Source organism: Ambystoma mexicanum, chromosome 9 (assembly GCF_040938575.1).
Source record: "Ambystoma mexicanum isolate Mex_15411 chromosome 9, UKY_AmexF1_1, whole genome shotgun sequence".
NCBI lineage: Eukaryota > Metazoa > Chordata > Amphibia > Caudata > Ambystomatidae > Ambystoma > Ambystoma mexicanum.
In genome coordinates, this window is record NC_090931.1 from 13,593,410 (window position 1) to 13,618,258 (window position 24,849).

At 49.2% G+C, this 24,849-nt stretch overlaps 1 protein-coding gene across 2 annotated transcripts in view; it reads right to left on the bottom strand.

The window, feature by feature from the left end:
• VSIG10L2 (V-set and immunoglobulin domain containing 10 like 2) overlaps positions 1-24,849 on the bottom strand; it is a 488,239-nt gene that overhangs the window by 328,577 nt on the left and 134,813 nt on the right. For both annotated transcript variants that reach the window (XM_069614080.1, XM_069614081.1), the window contains one exon: positions 21,951-22,211. In XM_069614080.1, the coding sequence (XP_069470181.1) occupies positions 21,951-22,211 (261 nt within the window). The remainder of the gene's footprint in view (positions 1-21,950; positions 22,212-24,849) is intronic.

Here is a 24,849-nt window from a genome sequence, read left to right on the forward strand (position 1 = left end):
AAAAAAAGGACCCTGTAGCGCCAGTTACCAATCACATAAGTACAGGGGGCAATGGGGCAGTCGGCAGCCCACAACCAGGTGTGCCACCAGCAGGCAAGTAAGGGGGTGGCTGGGGGATCATGATTTAACCGAGCAGCGTGTAGTGATCTGTATTTCCTGTTTTGCGGCGGTCTGGCTTCACGAGACGTATGGCTTGTTCCGTGCGCCTCGTGAAGCTGGAATGCAGGGTTTGAATTGTTCTGAGTCCGTTAGCTTTGTCGGATGGTGGGCCCACTGTAACAAAGAGCTCTACCATAAACCTGCTTCATGATAATCTTTTCATTGGTGACGAGGAAAAGAGAAGCAGCGAGCACGCAGACCATTTGTGCACTGTTTTGCTGCCGTTATTCCTGTGCGGACATGGGAGGGGCTAATACAGCCGGCAGTCCATAGGGGACTGTGCGGCCCGCTGCCTTTGCGAGCCGATACGCCCCAAGGCGTTGTAGCGGCCGACGAGGGACCGAATCTGAAAAAAAAATTGTGACTGCACTGCCGCTTCCGCATAAGCCGCTCCGCCTCCTCCCAAGGCATCGCAGCGGCCAACGAGGGATTTGTGGCCCCGCCCATACGTTTGTATCTGATACGGCTGCTGCCGTATTAACTGTAGCACAGTGGCAGCCCATTGCAGCATTGTCGGCAATACAGGGGCAGGGCGATCAAAGGCAGTGTTTACTTCATGTCAGTTGCATTACCAGCGAGGCAGATTTTAAAACAAGAACCAGGTAGAGGAGCAGTCTAATTTCTGGAGAGTTTGGGGCAAATAACAATGAGTGAAGATTTGTTGTCCAACCTTACCTAATTAAGAGAGGCAAACACAAGAATTGTAGGGTGTACAGATTCTACAGCAGGAAAGGTGTCAAATAAACTTCTCATTTCCCAAGTGGCCAATGTGGAGGAGTTGCTAATTTTCAGTTTACTGTTCTATGACACTACTCACTGGATGAAAGCTACCTATATACTGTGCACATTTTGACTGTATTGCCTTGGACATTTAAGGGTCAGCACCTCACCTGCACCATTACAACAAATATGGCGGCTGCGAGCATGCCTCCTCTCCCACCTTTTCTGGCCGAACCGGGCACACCGGCGATCAGATGGGACAGGTGGAAGAAAATGTTTGATACTTACTTGGTGGCCATTGGGGGTGACAAATTTGCTCCGGTTAGGAAGGAAGCTGTGTTGCTGCATAATTTAGGGACTGAAGGACGCAGTGTCTTTGATGGCTTGGCGGAGCCCGTTGAGATGGGCCAAGGTGATGAAGATCAATTCTCTATTGCTGTCAGGAAGTTGCAATTGCACTTTGAACCTAAGACAAATGTCACTTTTGAAAGACATAAGTTCTTTTCGAGAAACCAAGAACTTCACGAGCCCGTAGACACATTCATTGCCATACTCCTCACCTTCAGCCACTCATGTGAGTTCGGGCAATTAGCGGATTGACTTATTCGCGACCAGTTAGTGTGTTGCACCAATAACAGTAGAGTGCAAGAAAAAATGCTGTCAAAGGACCTTCCCCTGGAACAGGCGGTGGAAGTGGCTAGAGGAATGGAGGAGACATCAAAGTATATGGCTAGCATGAAGATGGACAAACAAGTAAATGAGGTGGCAGCAATCAGGAACAAGAAAGCCAACAGTACTAGAAGTCTAAAATGTTTCAAGTGTGGCAGCAATAGACATGTCTCATCGAACCCATTTTGTCCAGCACGAAACGCAAATTGTCTTAAGTGCAAGAAGAAAGGACATTTTGTGAGGGTATGTAGGGAAAACTTGCCAGTAGAGAACATTGAGGCCAATACTAACACCAGATGCCCTGAACAAGAGGAGAACGCTAGAGACCTCCAAATATCTAAACACGTCTTAGCGATAGGAGAGGTTTCTAAATCTGAACAAGGACCAATTGATGTCTTCATGGTCAATGGCAGAGTGGTTACCATGAAGGTGGACAGTTGCTCCCCATGCACTATCATATCAAAGAAGACATATGAGAGCGTTGTGCACGGAGACATTATACAGTTGCAACATCCAGGGGTTGAGCCTTACGCGTATGGGAACGTCAAAATAGAGTTGCTTGGGAAGTTCTCAGCGAACATTAAATTCAAGGGGAGGAGTTGTGAAGGTGACATTTTCGTTACTAAGGAAGGATCCTCATTATTGGGCTGGAGTGAACAGAAGAAACTGGGGATCAGAATCCAGGCGAATGCCGAGAATCCAGTTACCATTAAAGAAGTGAGAGATCAGTGGGAACAAGATTTCCCTAATGTGTTCACTGAAGACCTAGGGAAACTGGAAGGATATGAACACAGAATTAAACTGAAGAGGGGAGCTGTCCCAAGGATACACAAGGTCAGCCAGTTCCACAGAACATTAAACACAAGGGGCCTCATTCCGAGTATGGCGGTAAGGGATAGCGGCCACCGCTAACGAGAGCGGTGGCGGTAATCCCTTACCGCCATACTCCGAGTTCCCTTTGCGCCATGGTGGTTTTAACACCTGCTTTTAGCAGGTGTTAAAAACCATGGCGCTAAGGGACCTTGATGTTAATTACGCCACCGTAATTTACGGTGGCGTAATTGACGCCTTCCCCACTCCCATTATGCCCTATGTGTCAGGAAAGGAAGAAGGCGATGGATATGGCAGGGGAAATGTGCACAAAATACACAGTAAACAACCTTGAATATAACAACGTGCATTCAATACCCAAGACTCGTGTATACCACTATATGAAAAGGAATGTAGGGTAAGCACTTAGAACCTCCTTATGACTGAAAGGAAAGTCGGCAAACTCCTTACCCACTATGCTCTTACAGATACTGACAGCGCTAAGCCCACGTAGAGGGCAAGCAGGGACAGAATCTGTAAGCTGACACTCTAGACGGTACTGAATAAAGAATTTGGAAACAGTACTCACAAGGACCGGAATGACCACATGAATGCCAGTACTCACGAAGACCGGAAAGACCACTTGGATGTCCGTATTCACGAGGACCGGAAAGACCACTCAAAAGTCAGTACTAACCCACAACCCTGTAAATCAAACAAGAACCCAGAAGGCAGTAAAGGCAAAGAGTGAGGATGACTAAATACCTAAGCCCAAGTCAAGAGGCAAGAAGGAATAGTACAGTGTGGAAAACAAAAGATAATCACACAGGAGCTAGTTACAACAGCTTCCCACACCTAATAATAAAATAGGAAATAAATGTAAAAGTGTAAAGGAAAACATGGCATGGATCCCAATAGAAGGCAAGGATCAGGAGCAGTGAAAACGATATCAAAAGGGAAACTTTCCCACCCATCCAAGGTGAAAAGGCAGGAAACTAAACCTGTAAAGGAAAGATTAATGCAACAAGTCTTTCTGTAGCAAAGGACAATTTCTAGGAAACAGTGAACACAGGCAATTGGGCTACAACAAAAGGAAAGCTCAGAGAAAGGCTGCCTGCAGACAGAGAAAGGGAGAAAGGGATTTCCAAAAGGCAGAAATCAATTAGGCATACAAATACGAATTCCAGGACAAGGAACAAGAAACACTAACTAGAAACTGGGCACAAAAACTAGGCACAAAAACTAGGAACCAAGAACAAGGGACCAGTCAAGACAGGAACGCTGCAACAATGACCAGCGCTGGACTGAAGCAGACTGAGGCTTTTAAAGCTGCTTAACGAGCACACCCCTCAGGCGTGTCGCCTGCTGCACCTGCAGCCACAGGTGTTGCCTATCCTCCACCCAGCCTTGTCCTGCAAGGGAGGAGGTGAGGCAGTGAGCCAGGCATTCTGGGAAGCATAGTCATTAGATTAAAGCAGCAGTAGCATGCTGGCTGCCAAAAACCTGGAATGGATCCGGAAGGGAAGTAATTTGGGAAATAAGGTTTTAGCGCTCCCAATTCATCAGGACACTGTAGCATAAGGTTTGGAGGAAATGTCCAGTAGGGAAGAAACCCCAAAACATGCCCCCAAGTGGCGGGAACGGGAGCGAAGGGAGCGAGCCGTGACACTATGGGGCAAGAATGGGAATGGGGAAGGGTAAATGGGGATTGGGGAATTACCGCCCTGCCAACCTTGGAATGGGGCGGTAATTCCGCCATCCACCAAGGCGCTGCCGGTCCGGGTACGGCGTCAACCAAGGCGTTAATAGCGCCATTGGTTAGCGCCGTACTCGGAATGAGGCCCAAGGTGAAGGAAGAGATTGAAGCACTACTTCAAAGAAGAATTATAGAAAGGATGGAAGGGTCGGAATGGTTGTCTCCAGTTGTCATGGCTACTAAGGCTAGCGGGGACAAGATGACTCCTTAATAAGAACATATTAGAACACCATCCCCTACCTATTATTAATGAAGAGGTGGCCATCTTGAATAAGGCGAGAAAATTCTCTGTAATGGACCTATCACAGGCTTATCATCAGATTCCGCTTTCAGAGGATTGCCAACATTTAACGACCTTCATCACAACTGAAGGGACATTTAAATACTGAAGAATGCCTTTTGGCTTAGCCTCAGTGGCTGCTGTATTCCAGAGGATTATGGAGATGGTATTGGAGGGTGTTAAAAATGCAATCATTTTCCAGGATGATGTGAAGTGTATGTACAGTCCAGTGAGGATCATGATAAAATATTGAGAGTGGTGTTGACAAAGTTGGGGCAGGCAGGTCTGACTGTTAAAAGGAGTAAATGTAAGATTTCTGTAGATAGTGTAGAATATCTTGGTCACACAGTATCAAGTCAAGGAAGAAGACCCAAAACAAGTCTTGTTGAGGCTCTTGAGAACGCTCCAAGTCCCAGAGATAAAGACCAAGTTAGGTCTTTCTTAGGATTGGCCGAGTATTACCATAAATTTGTGAGGGATTTTGCAGTAATTACCACACCTTTAAGGGCGTTGTTGAAAAGGGGAGTCAAATTTCAATGGTCTGCACAATGTGAAGAAGCCGTTAAAATGATCAAGCAAGGAATTGTTCATGCCCCTTCAATTGGGATGTTTGATGTAAAGGATAGAACGGTGCTAGTTTTGGATGCAAGCACTCTGGGCTTAGGAGCCACATTGATGCGGTATGACAGTAGTAAGGTTGAAAGAGTCATAGCATTTGCTTCTAGACTACTCAGAGGGGCAGAAGGGAATTATTCCGTTACAGAACGGGAGGCGTTAGCAATGTTTTGGGCGGTGAGCCATTTCAAGCATTTTCTGTGGGGGAGAAGATTTACGGGGCGAACAGATCATAAACCGTTGGTACAATTGTTTAACAGTAATAGATGGATGGTAGGTTCTCCAAGGATAAGCAGGTGGGGCCTTGGACTGCAGTTATATCATTTTGAGGTTAGTTACCTACCAGGTAAAACAAATTTTGTAGCAGAGTGCTTATCGGTATTACCAGCAGTACAAGATCATTCAAGTCATTTCCAAGAGATTGAAGAGTATGTTGTGGCGGAATTGGGCAGCGAGGTTAGAGAAGAGTGGGAACAAGCAGAAATGGCCGATCAAGATTTTAAGTGTATAAAGCAGTGGACAGTGGAAGGATGGCCAGATAAGGGGTCTCTTGAAAAGAAATTTGAGGTATGGTGGGAGATACATGATGAGCTGAGTTTGCAAGGTGACAGGTTGAGGAGAGAAAACTGTATAGTGCCTCCTGAAGGAGTGAGAAGGAGCTTGTTGGAGTTTGCCCATCAAGGTCATTTGGGAGAGGGAGCTACCAAGAGCAGGATAAGGCATAGCTACTGGTGGCCCAGGATCGATAGAATGGCTGAAGAGATAGTGAAACAGTGTAGTGCCTGCCAATTGGGGGATAAAAGTGAGGTGGTGAGGGAAGTACCTTTGATACCAAATTCAGGTCCCGATCAACTGTGGCAGAAGTTAGCAGTGGACATTCTAGGACCGATAGCAGGGTTAGGAGATGAGTTCAAATATATGTTTGTACTTGTGGACTTTCATTCCAAATGGGTTGAATGGAAGGCAGCCAGAGAGGTTACAGCCATTGAGTTAGTGGCTTTTTTGGTAAAGGTGTTTCTCAGGGAAGGTTGTCCTGTGGAATTGGTATCAGACAACGGGGTGCAGTTTGTTTCCCATTTTATGAAAATGTTTTTGGGAGATTACGGTATCAAACATGTGAGAACTGCACTTTATCACCCAAGAGCAAACGGTCTGGTTGAGAGAATAAATAGATTTATCAAGGGGGGTTTGCAACTTGCCATGTGTAATGGACTTCCTTGGAGGGAGGTGATGAACCACATGATGTGGAGCTACTTAACGACTCCTCACTCTGCTACCAACATATCTCCTTTTGTCTCACTTAAAGGGAGGGAACCTGGAACCAAATTGTGTCCTGGATGGTAAGGGTTGACAGGAATGGTTGAGGTAGATAGGGAGGCTATAATGAAATTGATTGAGTAGAGCCAAGATAGGAGTAAAGAGACGTTTGAGCGTAGGGAGTGTGTTAAGAACAGAGAGTGGAAGCCTGGATACTGGTTATGGGTAAAAAATCCCAGGTCCACGCAGAAGTGCGTGGAAAGTAAGTACATAGGCCCCAAGAGGATTTCTGTTGTACGCAGTAACGTTGTTATATTGGATGGAGGGAGGTATGGTCCCAAGGCAAGCTGGCAAGAGCAGGAGAAAAGGTTGATGGAGATGGGGAGAGAGTGTTGGATGAGAGGGAGAGTGAGAGCGAGGTGTGGTCACAAAGCAAGTTGGCAAAGGCAGGTAATAAAGTTGATGGTAAAAGGGAGAGACTGTTTAATGATAATGAAGATAAGGGCGGTTATCTTGGAAATAGAAAGGTCATAAATTGTGACAACAGCAAGGAAAATAAGAGACTGCCATGGAAACCTTGCTGGATGAAGGATTTGGTTCAGTGAAAACAAGTTTTCCTTGTTGCATATAGGTTATCTTCATGGACAATTTAATCCACAGGACTTTTATTGTGTAATGTTTATCAAACTGTTGTGATCGGTTAGTAATATCTTATATTAATTCTTGTCATATTTTTATTCACTTTGTTAGTTTTTTTGTGTTAATTATTTGCATACATTTTTAATGTTGTTTGAGAAGGAAGATGTGTAGTGATCTGTATTTCCTGTTGTGCCGCGCTCTGGCTTCACGAGACGTATGGCTCGTTCTGTGCGCCTCGTGAAGCTGGAATGCGGCGTTTGAATTGTTCTGAGTCCGTTAGCTTTGTCGGATGGTGGGCCGCTGTAATAAAGAGCTCTACCATAAACCTGCTTCATGATCATCTTTTCACAGCACATTTCGAATTCGGCATTACTGAATTCGGCAATATCTAATTCTAAATTTTGCTCCTAGGCTGAATCACGGATATCCGAAGATGAGAACCTTACACATCTTTCTCGTGCCCTCCTCCATTGGTATTAGTTTGGTAGCACTCATGGGAGACCTGCTGTTTTACTTCAGAAATCGTAGGTCGTAGGAACGTTAAAAAATGAGTACACTTACCCACAAATCACTTGTTGGCTCCAGTACATTGCACTCATCTTTGCATTCTCATGCAGCGCTCCGCACTGTGGTGGCGTTTTGGTAGGCGATGTCTCATGCAATTTGGTCCTCCAGCAACAGTTCCCAAACAGGAATAGATTGTGTTCAGCACTCAGCTTCACACTCTCACAAAATGTTTGTTTGATAAGGTCATATTCTGTCGTTACTGTCTACGCCATCTTGGATCCACTTGTCAACGCCCAGTCAGTTTTATAGTAGAGCTCACCACAGTCCTTGCTTTGCCCTTCAAACGCATCTATGGAAAAGAGTTACTAGGGATGACTAGATGGTCTGACATGGCTTCCTAGTGGAGTCTTCAATAATCTCTTAACGGTGGGTCTTCTCCACTGAAAGCTCTATCGTCTTACGTTCACCTCCCTTTCAGCACAACTTGTGAGTGTTGGACGCAGCCTTATGTCATCATAGTGCGATAGAAGAAGACTTGTTTTTCTTGAGCCATTGGGCAGACCTCGCTGGGACTTCAGTCAGATGCCAAGGCTTGTCACTTTGGTGTGTCAAGTGGTTTATTTTATTTTTCATTTTTAAAATTTTATTGGACATTTGTATGGCACCTATACATGTGTTTCCAGGCGCCACAAGATAAGAAGGGGGGCATGGGATATCATAAGAAAACAACAAGAGCAAAGAAACGGTTATATTGGCCTTGTGACAATCCTACTGTGCAACTGCATGATGAGGTGATAAATGCAAGGGGGTAGGGCGGGTAGAGGGAGAAGTGCAAGAGTGTGGGAACCCCCAGGGTGGGGGCAGGCAGGTGCTATTCAGGCCAAGGTGACTAGTGCCAGGGCAAAGAGGGGGTGAGGGCAGGAAAAGTGCAGTGGACAGGAGGACGGGGGTGGGATAGTCTGGGAAAGGGAGCCTGAGGGCAAGTGCTGGCAGAGGATGCAGGGAGGGACTGGTAGGGGGTGGCCTGGTCTCTGTATGACTCTGAAGGGACCAGGCCCCAGTCGCACACAGGTGGAGAGTTTAGCACGGGAGGGGGAGAGGGAAGGAAGAGGAAAAAATGAAGTTCTTAAGAAGTTTCTAGAACTGGAGAAGATCCGGCTCAAGTCTGAGGGGGGAGGGAGGCGCCAGCCGAGGTGAGGGATCTACCTCCCACTCTCTGCATGGAGAAACGTTTGACCTTTTGAGAGTTGGAGCCAGAAGACCGAAGGATTCTGGCTGGTCAGTATCCACAAGGCTGTCTGGGTCCCAGGCCCCAGACAGCCTTGTGGATGATGCAGAGGGTTTTGAATTTGATCTGTGCAGTCACCGGGAGCCAGTGGAGAGATTTTAGAATCAGAGAGATGTGGTCCCTGGGCTTGAGGCCAAGGATAAGTCTTGCAGTCCTATTCTGGATTAGTTGAAGGGGGCGCAGGGAGGAAAGAGGAAGGTTGCGGAAGAGGCTGTTACAGTAGTCAAGCCTAGAGAGACCCAGGGCTCTGAGACATTGAAGTTCTGGGGGAAGGTGAGGAAAAATAGAATGCCTCTGAGGAGGTGAAGCTGAAAATTGGACTTCTTGGCAAGGTCTGTGATGTGTGGAGAGAGGAGTCAAAGATGATCCCACGGTTTTTTGCTTCACAGGTGGGTGAAGGGAGGGGACCCAAGGAGTCACGCCAGAGGGAGAGGGGGAAACTAGAAGCAGGCATCTCAATGGGAATGATCTCCGTCTTGCTGGCATTGAGGCAGAGATCATTGGCAGAGCACCATTCCTGAATAGCAGTCAGGTATAAGGCAGGAAGAGGTGGAGGAGGTAGGGGAGGGCAGCCTGAAAGAGAGTGCATCGTCTGCGTAACAATGGAAGTGAGGAGAGTAGGTGGAGATCAGGTGGCCAGTGGGGCCAGGTAGATGTTGAAGCACCATGGCGATAGGATAGTACCCCGAGGGATGCCACAGGTGGAGAGTGAGGTGGAGGAGAGAAAAGGACCCATTTGAACTTGGGAGGGTCTGTTAGAGAGGAAAGAGGTAAGCCATGCCAGTGCCCTGTCCGTGATGCCTAGGGTATCACAGAGACGGTTTATGAGGATGGAGTGGTTGGCGGTGTCAAAAGCAGAGGAGTGATCGAGGAAGATCAGAACAGATTAGAGAGTAGATCTTTTCAGGTATTCAGGAGAGCAGTTTCAGTGCCTCTGGCTGCCCTGAAACTGGACTGGTGTTCATGGAGGCAGCCAACCATTTGGCTGTGGAGGGTCATTTGGGGGTTGACCAGCCTCTCCATGAGTTTGCCAAAGAAAGGGGCGATGGAGATTGGTCGATAGTTAGCCAGGTAAGAGGGGAAAGAGCCTGTGGCAAAGGAGTGGTTGCTGAGGTCAGCCAAGGCAGGGGCAAGAGTGTTGATGTTTCCTTGATGGTTCTGGAGGAGCAGGGTTGCACCTGTTTAGAGGAGACTTTCATAGAGCGGACCACTCTAGAGATCTCATCTGGTGCAATGGGAGAGAGGCAGGGAAGTATGGGGAGAAAGAGGAGGGTCAGAAGAAAAAAGGAGGGTGGTGGGGGTAGGGAGCAGATGACAGAGAGTACAGGATGTCAAGAGTTTTGGAGGAAAAGTGGGAGGCCAGTACTGAGCATGAGGCCTGGGAAGGAGGAGGAGAAGAGGATAGTGCGGTAGGATTGGCGAGTTCCTTTCAGATTTTAAAGAGTTCTGCCGTGTTGTTTGTGGCCCCAGAGATTTGAGTTGGGACATGAGCTCTTTTCTTGGAGCAGATGGAAAGATGGTATTGCCTTTGGAGTCGGCGGCCGGTCAGTTTTGTCAGGGGATGAGCTAGATATCTGCCACCGTCGCTCTGAAGCTCTTTCGTTTCAAAGTGGCTAAGCCAGAGTCATACAAAGAGTTGCATTTGGCGGCTGGCTTCATGCGGGTCCTCATGACAGGGGCAATGATGTCCAGGGTGTTATTGATAGAGAGATGGAGGTTAGTTAGGACAGAGTAGGGCGAGAGTCAAAAGCAGGGGATCGGGGAGGGGTGAAGGAGAAAGCAAAAGCAGTGACTGACACACGCCTCATCGGTCGAATGACAGAGAATGAGGCTGGCAGTGAGGGGGGATGAGACTGGGCACAGTGGAGGTCAAGGAAGGAAGAGAGGAGAGTGGTCAGACCAGGAGAGAGGGGTAGTGAGGGAGTTTGAAAGAGGGGTGCCTGTCGAGATGAGGGCATCCAGGGCATGCCCTGCAGAGGGTGTTGGGCCAGAGGGGAGGATAGTGATGGAGACAATGTTGCAGAGGTCAAGGAAGAGAACGGTGCCCACCTCAGGGGAGTTGAGATGGATGTTGAAATCCCCAAGGAAAATACATTTGGGGGAGGAGGCAAGAAGAGAGGAGGAGAGGTCATCCCATCCAGAGAGGAAAAGGGAGGAAGGACCGAGGGTCTGTAGATGGTAGTGAGGGTCACAGAGAAAGAAGGAGAGACAGACAGCCTGCAGGCTAGGCTTTCAAAGAAAGAGCAGGATTGAGTGGGGATGATGGAGACAGGAACCCACTGAGGGAAGATCAGAGCCACTCCACCACAAGATTGGGGTGATCTGGGGTTGGATATGATATTTTAGCCATCAGGAAGAAGAGTGTCCAGAGCAGTGACAGAGCTGGCATTGAATCATGTTTCAGTGAGGGCAAGGATGTCAAGGTCTTCAAGGAAGTGGCAGATGTCAGAGGAGTGTTTAATGGCAAAGCGAGAGTTGAGGGTAGCTAATTGAAGCTGGTGACCCCTTTTAAAAGTTTTACGAAGGGGTTATAGGGGTGCAGTGCTACCCCTGGGGGGCAAGGTCTGGGAGGATAAGGGAAGGAAGGGTGGATGGGGAGAGGGTGGGAAGTTGAAGAGGGAAGGAAGACGCCTGTCCAGAAGAAAGAGGTTGGGCTGAAAGCCCTGGGCCATGATAGTGCCATTGTGATAGACATTAATGGTGCATTTGGAGGATGCGAAGTGAGCCAAGAGCACTTCCCATCTAGTGCCGCCAGTAATGGGTGAGGAAGAAAAAGGGGAGTAGACAGAAACCATATGGGGGTTCCAAAGGTTAGTAGAAGGCACAGCAAAGAGGATGACATTGATAGTCTGGAGGAAACATTGATGTAGGTGTCTGCGATGGGCAGACCAGGGTTAGAACTCAGGAGTGCCTTTTTAGTTTCTTTCTTCCAGACTTTGTGAGAGAGAGAGGGTAGGAGATGGAGAAGCAGTTTGAAAAAATAGGGGTGACGGAGAGCACCATGGTGGGAAGAGGACACGGGCGGGGGGCAAAAGGTAGCAGGGAGAGGGTCATAGGCAAAATGCAATGATAGAATCACACCAGGCAGCCAAACAGACAGAAAACAATAAGTGTGCTGCATGATTGTGTAGCATGGAGGGCATGTGGAGGGCATGTGGAGGGCATGTGGAGGGAATGTGGGGAAGAAGAAACAAGGTCCAGCCTGAGAGGTATCGCATTTTAGCAGTTGACAGTAATAGTTTATATCTCCGCCATTAGAATGCAGCTACCTCCCACGATAAAGTGTGGTCTACCTGCACACATAACAGCACTCTCTCCAGACTCATTCTGTCCACCCACCCACCCGTCAGCTCAACATGGGTGACTAGCAGGGACTCGGTCACCCTCCCTTCGTATTGACTAAGATGCACACACGCATTCCATAACTCTCCGACAAATGGCCCATACCTGCGCGTTGAGACCATATCAATGGTGAAAGGCCCTATACAAATGCCCATTACATTACAGATGGTCGAGGGCGTGGGGAGAATCTTCAAGGCCCATGAGAACCTAGTCATAGGTACGTCAATGCATGGGCGTAATTATGGGGGGGACAGGGGGTTTTGTCCCCTCCAACTTCTGTGGCATGCCTCATCATCAATTATGTAATTGGACAGCGTGTGCCCAGCTGGGGTGCCCAACAAGGCTTGCGCTATCTCATTACATAATGCTGAGATGCCTGGCAGCCGTGCAGCAACACATTTAGGGCCGGGATGCCCTACATGGCTCAGTCCCTCACCCTGGCTGACCTGACTCAAAGTCAGCAGCCAGAGTGCTGAACTGGGTGTTGCATGGCCTGGGGCCTGTGCTGCCACACTAGCAGCAGCACTTCCAGGGGCCACAGCGCAGAGAATCGCTTTCCGGCTTTGTGTTCATACGACACACAGACAGGAACTAGGAAGCTCATTCAGCTTGCTGGTTTCTGTCTGGAGGTGCGCGAGTGTGAAGAGGTTAGGTCGGTGTAATATGAGACATGGCCCGGGTGGGCATTTGAAAGCAGAGCAGAGGTACTTTTGGTTTTTGTTTTTTATAATGTTTAATAGTGTATGTTTGTTGGGGGGGCTGGTCTGCGGGCTGATCCTAGTGAGGGGGCGTGTCACACTTGGACAATGTGAGCAGAGCTCACAGCACACATTAAGGCCCCAGGTATGAAGACAGACTAACAATAACACAGGGTGCATTCTATGTGGCAAGCTACAGCTCTGCAACGCCTCTAAAATTTGTCTTGCCACTTTTCAGATGCTACTGAAGCACCACCCTCCTAATTTTAAAATGAAGTTGGCGGAAGGTGCGCCCTCCCCAAGTAGAGTGGAAAGAGTCAAGCTGAGAAAACCTGTGACCCAAAACTGTTGCACTCTGCAAACTCTGTGAAATAAATTTGAGTGCTATACGGCTTCCAAACATGGTGAACTTTTGTTAAGCAGTTTTTGCTCTAGGTGCGCAGAAGGAACCGTATGGGATCTTGTGTTAAAAGCACACTTTTAGGAGACCTGCTGCCAAAAATAATCTTCACCAAACTGGCAAAAAGTATTTCGAGTTTTGCAGACACTTTTTCAGAGCGATTTAGGGCAAATTAGTAAATGGGTGTCATGGTTCAGGCAACAGGACACCAAAAACTGTTTCACTTACCAAACTAAGCAGGTGAGTATCCAGCATTGTAAAAGTGTGTGTGGGGGGAGAGGGTGGTGGGGTGAGCAAAGAAACGCAGTGTGTGGAATTCCACACGGTCTCATTTGCGCCCCAAACCATCTACGCCTGCCCACATTTTTTGTAACATTAGTGAAAGATGTCATTTTAACACACACCAACAAAAATAAAACTGCAGGATCATTCCAGATGCAGGAAACTCATCTATTAGACCTCTGTCCAAGCCCTCTGAGGCTAAATACATGCAAACCTCCTAATTATTATATGGATTGCACCAACAGAAGTGACTTCACAGAAAAGGACATTGCAAGGCGCATCATGGGTCCTTCATACTTGAAGGCACCATGAATGCGACTTTAGAATAAGTTTCCATAAATAAGCCAAGTGACAAATAACTTTGTGGTGCAAAATACCTAAATTGCACTTTTGTTATATGTGGAGCAACTCTATAGTCATTCGGCTTTTCCATCATAATATCATGATACATTAACATAAGCTTTGAAGGGAATCAGAGTCACTTGCAGAGCTGCAGATAAGGCACAATGTGATTAAATGATTTGCTCAGGATCACACAATTTGTTAAATGGTGAAACTGGGATGTGGACAGTTTAAGCAACCGCGTTCATCTTTCCAGGTTTAGTTGATATAGATATTTATTAAGGTTTTGCTTTACATTTAATTTGCTTAAATAATTATTTATAGCAAAGCCTTGGAAGCAAACCACATTACATAATGAACTAGCCTTTCATAGTAAATTAACCATACACTATATACATTGTCATAGAAATCTTTTGAGCAAATGGGAGTACGGCTTTAGTTTTATTCTCCCCATTCTGCATGCAAAGTCACAATAGCATCATGTTGATTAATGTGGTATGACAAATCACCCTTGGGTTTTGAAGCCATAGTCATTATTTCGTGCAGCATGCAACATTATGCACCCTTCTCACTTCTGATCACTCCCTCCCATTCATATTTCTAAAGGGACAAAAGTCCCTGCTAATAGTACCTCCCTTCCTCCCATCACTGCCTAATGGCACACATTGTATTGCTCTGTTAATACAGAGCAACGTGAGGACCCTCTGCTGTCCGTAGCTCCTTGGGACATTGTCCTGGCAGTGGGACACCTCTACCATTCGGAACGGGTAAGGTGTCCTGCTTCAGGACAATGAGCGTGCTGTGCAGGAATTGCTCAGCACACAATGTCCTGCCAGCGGGACACCTTTGCTGTTGGGTGCCCTCTTTGATGTGCCGAATGGGAGAGTTGTCCCAATGAAAAATGTCACGGTCTTAAAAGAGCCACGTGGGGCAGCTTGCCCCCCCTGCCTCTCCCGCTTGGTACTCCTCTGCTTGGAGCCATTTGGACACAGGAAAACATACCTTAATTTTAATCAGTCAGAATCTTGTACAAAAACTCTATCAGCACGTAGACATATAAGGTGCTCTACAGAACCCAAGTTTGGAGATATATGTCATTTAAAAATTGATACCAAGTATACTTGATATGATGATATGATAGGTTACTTATAACGTGCTTAATACCCACAGGTTTCTATGCGCAGGCTCAGGGATCGAACCTGTGGTGCTCTGTGTCGTCTTGCTTGCATGGCGAGCAAGCACGTTGCCACTGAGCCATCCTCCTGAGGTCACCCACTGCACTGCATTAACCGATGGCTTCTGCCTTTGAATTAAAGGAAAAATCAAGGGAATTGCTGACATTCCAGTGAATCTCTTCATTTCGGCCATGGCTTTATAGTTCAGCTAGGTCAGGTCAACTCAGCACAACATTTCAGGGATCAGGGAGTGATAAGTCTGGTCTGCTCAATGGAGGTTGTGCCACTGCTTCCATGTGTTATTGTATATGTACATATAAATGTGTGCACACAGTGTATGTCAATGGAGGTACTGGGTGCATTTGTGTGTGAGTGAGAGTGTATGCAAGCACATGTGTGTGTTGACATTTGTGTCTGAATGAATGATAAATAATGCATTGTTTGTATGTTCTTTTGGAATTAAGTTTGTGAATGTCATGTTGTGTCACTGGGTGCATGGCAGGCTGGCTGAAGATGTGTCAAGGCCCAATTGAATTTTAAAGCTAGGCCACCAGTCTTATAAAAGTTATAACAGAGCGTCAACAATGGGCTCTTGTTGTCTAGTAGTCTAGTGTTATCCCTCAGGGATTTAGGTTGTTTGACCGAGGTACAAAAAACCAAACCCATGCCCCCCCAAACAGCCAGTACACCCATAAACGCCCCCTACTTACCTTTTCTCCATCCACCGCCTCTCCTATACCCTGCACAGTCAGATCCATCCATCTAACAAGGGTCGGATCTGACGGTGAAGGGCCTGTTTTCTTTTTTTTTTTTGGGTACCTTACCACCAATGCTGAGGAAGTGGGAGGGCCTTGCAACCGCCGAAGTCAAAAATACCAAACATGGGGGCCGGGGGACACCCCCGCAGCCCCAGCTCTTCATGTTGGGCATCTTCGGCTTCAAACTAATGGTGGTGACCAAATTCAGTCAAATCTACCATTCAACCAAATTTTATTGAACAATTTGGCCGAAACGATCCCTAAGAGCCATACCCCGCACTCCCTCCACTCTACCCATGTCCCCCCCAACATTATCTGCAAAGTTACTCCACTGCGTCAATGGCTAGTGGTGTCGTTGACCTCAAAGTGCTTGGAAACATCTGACATCACTTTAAAGCCCTGCAGAATCTTCAGACTTTGATCTGCACATGCTCGCCTTCCCTGAGAGAGCCTGCGCCCCGCTCGTCACCGGGAAGGTGGAATGCTTCCCTCTTGGGTCCTTGGACGTGGGATTTGGAGAGCCTCTCAGGTGCTTTCTCTGCATTGTGAAGTTCCCCATGTATACTAGTGGAGCTCGCTCGTCCAGTGTTTACTTCCTCACTCCGACGCAACCCACCCATCGTGAGTCCTTCAATGCTCCAAGGTAGAGAATACCTGCAGATATTGGAGTCACCAGTGTTACAAAACAAGCATTAATAAAACCTTCTTCCTCTTGGGGATCCCGGTAAGAGATCGGGGATCTGCCCAGGGGGTTACGAAGGCAGAGCAGTTTGCATGTTTGTAGAGCACTGACCTCTCGTTTGGAAGGCACACCGTAGACTTAGCAGGGTGCAGCCCCCTGCGTAGGGAACAGAGGTGGGCCCCCTGCTGATCTCTACTCCTAGTTCCCCAGCCGTCAAGGGCATAATGACTCCCATCCTTTGGGTGTGCTCATCCCACATGATATGCCATTAGTTAACCCTTTCAGCGCCATGTGACCATATACACGAACGCTAAACACGTGGTCTCGTATTGTCAGAGGGTGTATGTGGCCATCCTGGTTTGCAAGGAGGGGCAGAGTCCCAAGAGACTCCTGGGACATCCATTTTTTAATTGCTGTTGCTTCTGGGAGGGGTAGGTTTTGAGACGCTGAAAATGTTCCGAGCCCCACAATGGAATATTTAGTGAAGAACAGTGTTTTAAGTGAGCCGGGGCCAGCCGAGGTCAGGCCCCGGCAGTCTCCAAAAAGTCAGACTGAGCCAGGCCCTGCATGGGTCCCCCATCCCACTATGCCATGGCGGGTTATCATCCCATCATGGCTGCAATCATGACAGGAGAGGAGCCCGCCATGATGGAGTCAGGCAACAGCTGTGACTGACAGAAGTGCCAGCCAGTCACATCATCCCGCAAAATGTTTGAGCAACGCTTTGGCTGGCTGGCACTTCTGTCAGTCAAAGCTGCCTGTAGGAAATGCACAGCGTTTCAAAACTGTAACTTCCTCTTGCGACCCCTCACGAGTGCCACTATAGGAAGTTAGAGTCCCAGGCCAGCCCTGATAAAAGGGTGCGCGGCTTGCACCATTTTGGATTTGCTTACCTGCTTGCACACCGGACTCCAAGCTCCTGCTGCCACTGACCACCACCAAGAACGCACCACGCACCCGATGAGAAGGAGAAGCCACGCATCCACGGTAAGCCACTGCTGCCACCGACAACCACCAAGAACGCACCACGCACCCGATGAGAAGGAGAAGCCACGCATCCACGGTAAGCCACTGCTGCCACCGACAACCACCAAGAACGCACCACGCACCCGATGAGAAGGAGAAGCCACGCATCCACGGTAAGCCAATGCTTCCACCGACAACCACCAAGAACGCACCACGCACCCGATGAGAAGGAGAAACCATGCATTCACGGTAAGCGACTGCTGCCACCAACGAGCACCAAGAACGCACCCGATGAGGAGAAGCCACACATCCACGGTAAGCGACAGCTGCCTCCGGCGACCACCAAGAATGCACGACGCACCCGATGAGAAGGAGAAGCCACACATCCACTGTAAGCGACTGCTGCCACCGACGACCACTAAGAACGCACTACGCACCCGATGAGAAGAAGCCATGCATCCACGGTAAGCGACTGCTGCCACCGACGACCACCAAGGACGCACCTGATGAGAAGGAGAAGCCATGTATCCACGATAAGCGACTGCTGCCTGACTGCCACTGGCTTTGCTGGTCGAGGCCAACTTCTCACTCCAGTGGGTTCCCCTCGACCACCTGAAACTGCAACAGACACATCTCTTGCCCTCTTCCCTCGCCTCTTTATTCCTTCATCTTTTTCCCGATTCGCAAAGCTTGTTTTCCTCCATTCGAGCGCCTTTGTGCCCGTCGCCCACATTGCACAGTCCCCTGTAAAATTGTCTTGGGCACCAGTGAAAAAGAGGCCAACGGTTATTTTCGAGAGAAAGGGGTATCGGCAAAGCTCTTCCCCGTTTGTGGAACTCTCTGGCTCTTCCAACCGGCAGCATATTTCCTAGTTATTGCACGTGGCAACGGTTATTTGAGAGAGAAAGGGGTATCAGCAAACCTCTGCCTGTTTTTGGAATTCTCTGGCACGTGGCAAAGGTCTAATATTCTCCAGCATGGTGGCATAATCCCTAGATCCTAAAGCGTGTGGCATATTGTGTCTGAAATTCCTCATCCAGAGCAGCGCCTGCACCTCCTCCATTTTAGTTGCAGCCAAAGGGGGCCATTGCATACGGGATGTCTCCTCAGAAAATGCCTTGATGGACTTTTGGTCCCTTCCTGTCAAACCTGCCGCCCCGACATCCCTTCCGGAGCTTTCATCGCCCATGTCCTGTCACTTCCTGTCAAACCTGCCGCCCCGACATCCCTTCCGGAGCTTTCATCGCCCATGTCCTGTCACTTCCTGTCAAACCTGCCGCCCCGACATCCCTTCCGGAGCTTTCATCGCCCATGTCCTGTCACTTCCTGTCAAACCTGCCGCCCCGACATCCCTTCCGGAGCTTTCATCGCCGATGTGCTGTCACTTCCTGTCAAACCTCCCGCCCCGACATCCCTTCCGGAGCTTTCATCGCCCATGTCCTGTCACCTCCTGTCAAACCTGCCGCCCCGACATCCCTTCCGGAGCTTTCATCGCCCATGTCCTGTCACCTCCTGTCAAACCTGCCGCCCCGACATGCCTTCCGGAGCTTTCATCACCCATGTCCTGTCACTTCCTGTCAAACCTGCCGCCCCGACATCCCTTCCGGGGCTTTCATCGCCCATGTCCTGTCACTTCCTGTCAAACCTGCCGCCCCGACATCCCTTCCGGAGCTTTCATCGCCCATGTCCTGTCACTTCCTGTCAAACCTGCCGCCCCGACATGCCTTCCGGAGCTTTCATCACCCATGTCCTGTCACTTCCTGTCAAACCTGCCGCCCCGACATGCCTTCCGGAGCTTTCATCACCCATGTCCTGTCACTTCTTGTCAAACCTGCCGCCCCGACATCCCTTCCGGAGCTTTCATCACCCATGTCCTGTCACTTCCTGTCAAACCTGCCGCCCCGACATGCCTTCCGGAGCTTTCATCACCCATGTCCTGTCACTTCTTGTCAAACCTGCCGCCCCGACATCCCTTCCGGAGCTTGCATCACCCATGTCCTGTCACTTCCTGTCAAACCTGCCGCCCCGACATCCCTTCCGGAGCTTTCATCACCCATGTCCTGTCACTTCCTGTCAAACCTGCCGCCCCGACATCCCTTCCGGAGCTTTCATCGCCCTTGTCCTTTCCCTCCCTGCTGGGCAATGCGCACAGGGCAGCAGCAGAGACACGTCCCTTTCTGTGTGCTAATGGGGAGTCTAAACATCCTACACACGAGGGAAATCCTGGCAAGAAGGAACCAATCGGAAGCAAAATCATGCCGGTTTGCCCAGCTGCCTGAGAGGACGGAAACAATCAAACATCTTTTGCTACACAGCTCCCCGCTCACTACATCTAGGGCACCTGTTTTGGAAACGTGCAAGAATGGTGGTGCTGGCTCATGAGTGGGGAAAAGACGTCGTGGATCATAGCGCTGCTGGGATTCTTGCAAAGTATTGGCGACTCACTTGATGTTCACGGCTCGTAGAAATACAGAGATAGTCGAAAAGTCTGGCATTGACAGAACTCGACAGGAAACCCTAAATGACTTTGTTTAACTTGGGCAACTAGTCTTGTAAAAAATGTTTTATACAATTAAATCAAGTATAAAAAAAATAATGATAATAATAATGGGACGTTTTGGACAAAGTGACATGCAAACGTAAAGAATATTTACAGAATATTTCTTCAGTGACACTGGTCAAAACTACTCGCCACACAGTGAATTAACTCATCAAACTGGCCCAAATTGGCTAAAAAGTGGTCCAATTTGACCAAAAAAACGTGCCCACACCAGTATTTTGTGTTTTTGGTTTCGCCCATGAGCCTATTGCCCCACAGGCCAGTCCGAGGCTGCCTGTGGCTCTTTGAAGCTGCTGCAAAAACATTGTTCCGTTTGTGTTTTGTAAATCGGGGTGCACTTAAAACAAAGCGTGACCTCTCAGTGACAAATTATGTTGCCCTTATGCCCTCAGTTCGAGCTCTGTCCAGTTTACCCCTCAGTGCCCTGTTCTGCCCCCATTGCCAAGTTCAGTGCAGTTCTCTGCCCTCCATTTCGCCATTAACACTAAGCTCTGCCCTTATTTGACTGCCTGCAAGTTGTTCCCAGTGTTGCACTCAATGCCTTCAACACGGACTCACTGGTTGGCTTTGCCAGCCAGCAACAAGGATGTGTGGCAAGCAGCTTGGTCTAGGAGAAATATAAGTGGAAGTGAACATTGCACTGTGCATTCTGTTATAAAAAAGATGTAGCGCTTCATTTTCAGCTGCTTGTGCATTGTGTTATAAAAAAAGATGTAGCGCTTCATTTTCAGCTGCTGAGCTCATGCACTAAAAGGGATTAGATGATTGATTGCTGCCATCTCAGTGCCTCTGAAATCATGACTGCGCGGGGGACATCCAACTCTGCTGTTGCCTATGCAGATGTTGCTGACTTGAAGTCTGAACAAAAGGCCCTCGCAAGTCTACCAGTGATGTGGGCTCTGAAGAAAGGCTTCCATGTTTGGGGAAAGATAACACGTGTCTCTCCTATCATATTGAATGCTATTGAAACACTTGTGTATAGGCGCGTTATAAATGCCATATCATATCATATAACTGCTAGGACATAGTACAAATAAACAATTTTGAATGAATCTTCAAGTTGCATCTCGACAGCAGGTACACATCTTGTCCACCCCAGTTAAGGGTCCCAAAAAATAAATAATGACCTTGAGCTTTGATTTGTAGTACTTTAAGGCATGTAGCAAGCAGACTGTGTTATGCCTCCCTGAAACTTGAGGAGAACCATCTCCGGTTCCGGAAGCACCTCAAAAGCTTCCTCTTTGCCTCTGCTTTCTCTCCCCCTCTCCCCTGCTAAACTTACTGAAACTGCACTGAATCTGCACCTGGGCCACTCTCACCGCTCTCGGTCATTGGCCCAGCCACTCTCCCCTGCACTGCCTCCCTGGCAACCCCTGCACTGCGGGACTGTGTATGTATCCCTACAGCCCCCCTTCCCAGCACTTGTCTGCAATTTCCTCGCACTTGCCACTAGCTGGCCCTTGTTTTTTATCCTGTATGCTATTAACCCTGTACTGCACTTTCCCCTCTCCCTTTCCCCCTTGCACTTTTCCCTTCCCCTCTACCCTTGCACTTGCACGATCTGAATGACACCTGGCCTAGTAGGATCGTTGTCTGTCTTCCCCTTGTTCCCCCCCCCGCCTCATCGCGCCTTGAAACACTTGTGTATAGGCGTGTTACAGATGCCATATCATATCATGTCATATCATGTACTCAGTAATGTAGGCCAGACCATTTTTACATGTTCGTCTTTAGGCCACGCCCATCAATTCTTAGGCCACGCCTATCATGCAAGCCACGCCCCACATGAGTCCCCACCCTCCTTAAATGTCTCGCCCCACTTAAAGCACTGGGGAAGAAGCTTAAGCCAGGGGCTCCGTGGGGGGCACCACCTAATCCATGACTCTCTGCGAAGCAGCCAGCAGAGGTGGGCCTGTGGCTGCTCCAGGGAGACCCCAGGGTGCTTGCTTCGCCTCATCAGGCACCCCCACTCACAACATGCTGCAGGGCATGCACACTTTCACACAATCTTAATGTGCGTGTGTGCACATCAGCATGCTACTCACATACGGTGGTCCGGCACACGGCGTCCCCCCGGAGTCCTGGGTGGGAGATGATGCAGGTGTAGCTGCTGTCGTTGCGGATCTCAGCTCCTCTTTTGATCCGGGTGACGTTGGAATAGGCCTCGATGTCGCTCTCTGCGTCGCTGGACTTGAGCCAGCGCAGCCGTGCTGGGGGCAGGCCCCCACTCCATGAGCACCACAGGGCCACATCCTTGTAATTATTGCGAGCAAGGGCTGTGCAGGTGGGTGCTCCATCAGGTAGATCTACGCACAGGGTGGGGTCAGGGGGTAGACATGGCATCAACAGTAGGAGGTAAGAGTGTTATAGAACAATGGAACACAATGCATTGGAAACTGGCATGAATATGGCTGCCCACGCTGCACGAGCCCCTACTGGTGGCAGAGCAGCTAGGCCAGTTCACCCCTGCTGCCAGTGCCCTCCTTCCCGCCCTCAACATCCACCCACCCACAATGGCATCTACTAGTGAAAAAAGCCAGAGCAGCAGAAACCTACCTGCCCCGTAGAGCCGCATGCTGAGCGTTGAAAGCTGCTCTAAATGTGTTTGCAATGTTGGGCCAGTCATACCACTCTTTCCCCAAGTTTCTTGCTGAATAAGTAGTCTATTTAGATCTAGCTGAAGTCAGCCAGAACTATAGTATTAGAAAAAAATGGAGAGAACAAATAAAGGAAAGGTCCCTGGCTTGAAGTCCATGGTACCTTCCCTACCCCAAACCAGTCAATGTTCCCTGCCCTGCCCCCAAAGCAGCCCATGATCCATGGCCAGACTGGTCTGCCCCATAGCAGTCCATGATCCCTGGTGGCCTGCCCCAAAGCAGTCCATGCTCCCTGGCATGTTGCAAAGTAGTCCATGATCCTTGGCCTGCCCCAAAGTTGTCCATGATCTCTGGCCTGCCCCAAAGCAATCCATGATCCCTGGCCTGCCCCAAAGCAGTCCATGATCCCTGGCATGCTGCAAAGCAGTCCATGATTCCTGGCCAGGCTGACCTGGCCCAAAGCAGTCTATTAACCCTGGCCTGCCCCAAGGCAGTCCATGATCCCTGGCCTGCCCCAAGGCAGTCCATGATCCCTGACCTGCCCCAAAGCAGTCCATGATCCCTGGCCTGCCCCAAAGCAGTCCATGATCTCTGGCCTGCCCAAAAGCAGTGCATGATCCCTGGCCTGCCTCAAAGCAGTGCATGATCCCTGGCCTGCCTCAAAGTAGTCCATGATCCTTGGCCTGCCCCAAAGCAGGCCATGATCCCTGGCATGCCGCAAAGTAGTCCATGATCCCTGGCATGCCGCAAAGCAGTCCATGGTCCCTGGCATGCCGAAAAGCAGTCCATGATCCCTGGCCTGCCCCAAAGCAGTCCATGATCCCTGGCCTGCCCCAAAGCAGTCCATAATCTTTGGCATGCTGCAAAGCAGTCCATGATCCCTGGCCAGGCTGGTCTGCCCCAAAGCAGTCAATTATCCCTGGCCTGCTCCAAAGTAGTCCATGATCTCTGGCCTGCCCCAAAGCAGTCCATGATCCCTGGCCTGCCTCAAAGTAGTCCATGATCTCTGGCCTGCCCCAAAGCAGTCCATGATCCCTGGCCTGCCCCAAAGCAGTCCATGATCCCTGACCTGCCCCAAAGCAGTCCATGATCTTTGGCATGCTGCAAAGCAGTCCATGATCCCTGGTCAGGCTGGCCTGCCCCAAAGCAGTCAATTATCCCTGACCTGCCCCAAAGTAGTCCATGATTCTGGCCTGCCCCAAAGCAGTCCATGATCCCTGGCCTGCCCCAAAGTAGCCCATGATCTCTGGCCTGCCCCAAAGCAGTCCATGATCCCTGTCATGCCCCAAAGCAGTCCATGATCTCTGGCCTGCCCCAAAGCAGTCCATGATCCCTTTCATGCCACAAAGAAGTCCATGATCCCTGGCCTGCCCCAAAGCCGTTCATGGTACCTGGCCTGGCCCAAAGCAGTCCATGATACCAGAAACATGTGCATCCGATTCCAATGGTTGTTCAGTGTGTCCCCGACTGTGAGTCAGTGTGTGGCAAAGTGAGAAGGTATTGCTTCCCCTTCGACATGGCTGCGGCCACATGCCTTCTCACGCAGGCAGTGTTTCTGCGTCAGCCACAGTCTGGAAGGTTGGGTTATTATGCGCGTGGGGAGAGAGCAGCAGAGGTCACCTCGGGCCCAGCTGTATTTTGGGGGATGCCCCTACCGACTGAGTGCAGTAATTGGCCCTCTATGTTATGATCCGCATCTCTGACTGGTGGAGAATGGAGTTACTTGGATTGGTAGATCGTGCTTTATTGCCAGAGTTCTGCTGGGACCAGGGTTCGAACCTATATGCTTCTGTGTTGTCTTGATTCCAAGACAAGCGTGTCCCCCTGAGCTATTCTGCCAGGAATATAGCTTGTTAGTTCAGGACTGGCACGTTAAGGTAATTTCTCCCAAGTAGCCTTCAGTAAGAATTGTACTTGGTATGCTCCAGTTACAACACTACATCTCCCACAATGCACTCTATTTGCATGAGGTTTGCAGAGAGCGCAGCGAGGCAGGTTGCAAACATCTCGGGGTAACATAGTTGCCAACATGAGCCATTCCAATCTGTAGGTGCTTATCCCGTATTGTTTTTTTCTTTGCATTCTGGGACTTGTAGTCTGAGTGTTTTATAATGGGAAAAGTGCAACTACAAATCCCAGAATGCAAAGAAAAAAACAGGACTGGGTAAGCGCCTACAGATTGGAATGGATCATGTGGCAAGTATGAGGTAACTTCAGAGAAGGGTGCAGAATTGGGACATGTAATGCTGTGGGGCGTGCCCTGGTTCTCAGGTTGAGTCCATAAAGGGAGGGGAAGAGGGGAGAACAAAAACAACGATCATCTTACTAGGCCCAGTGACATTGAGAA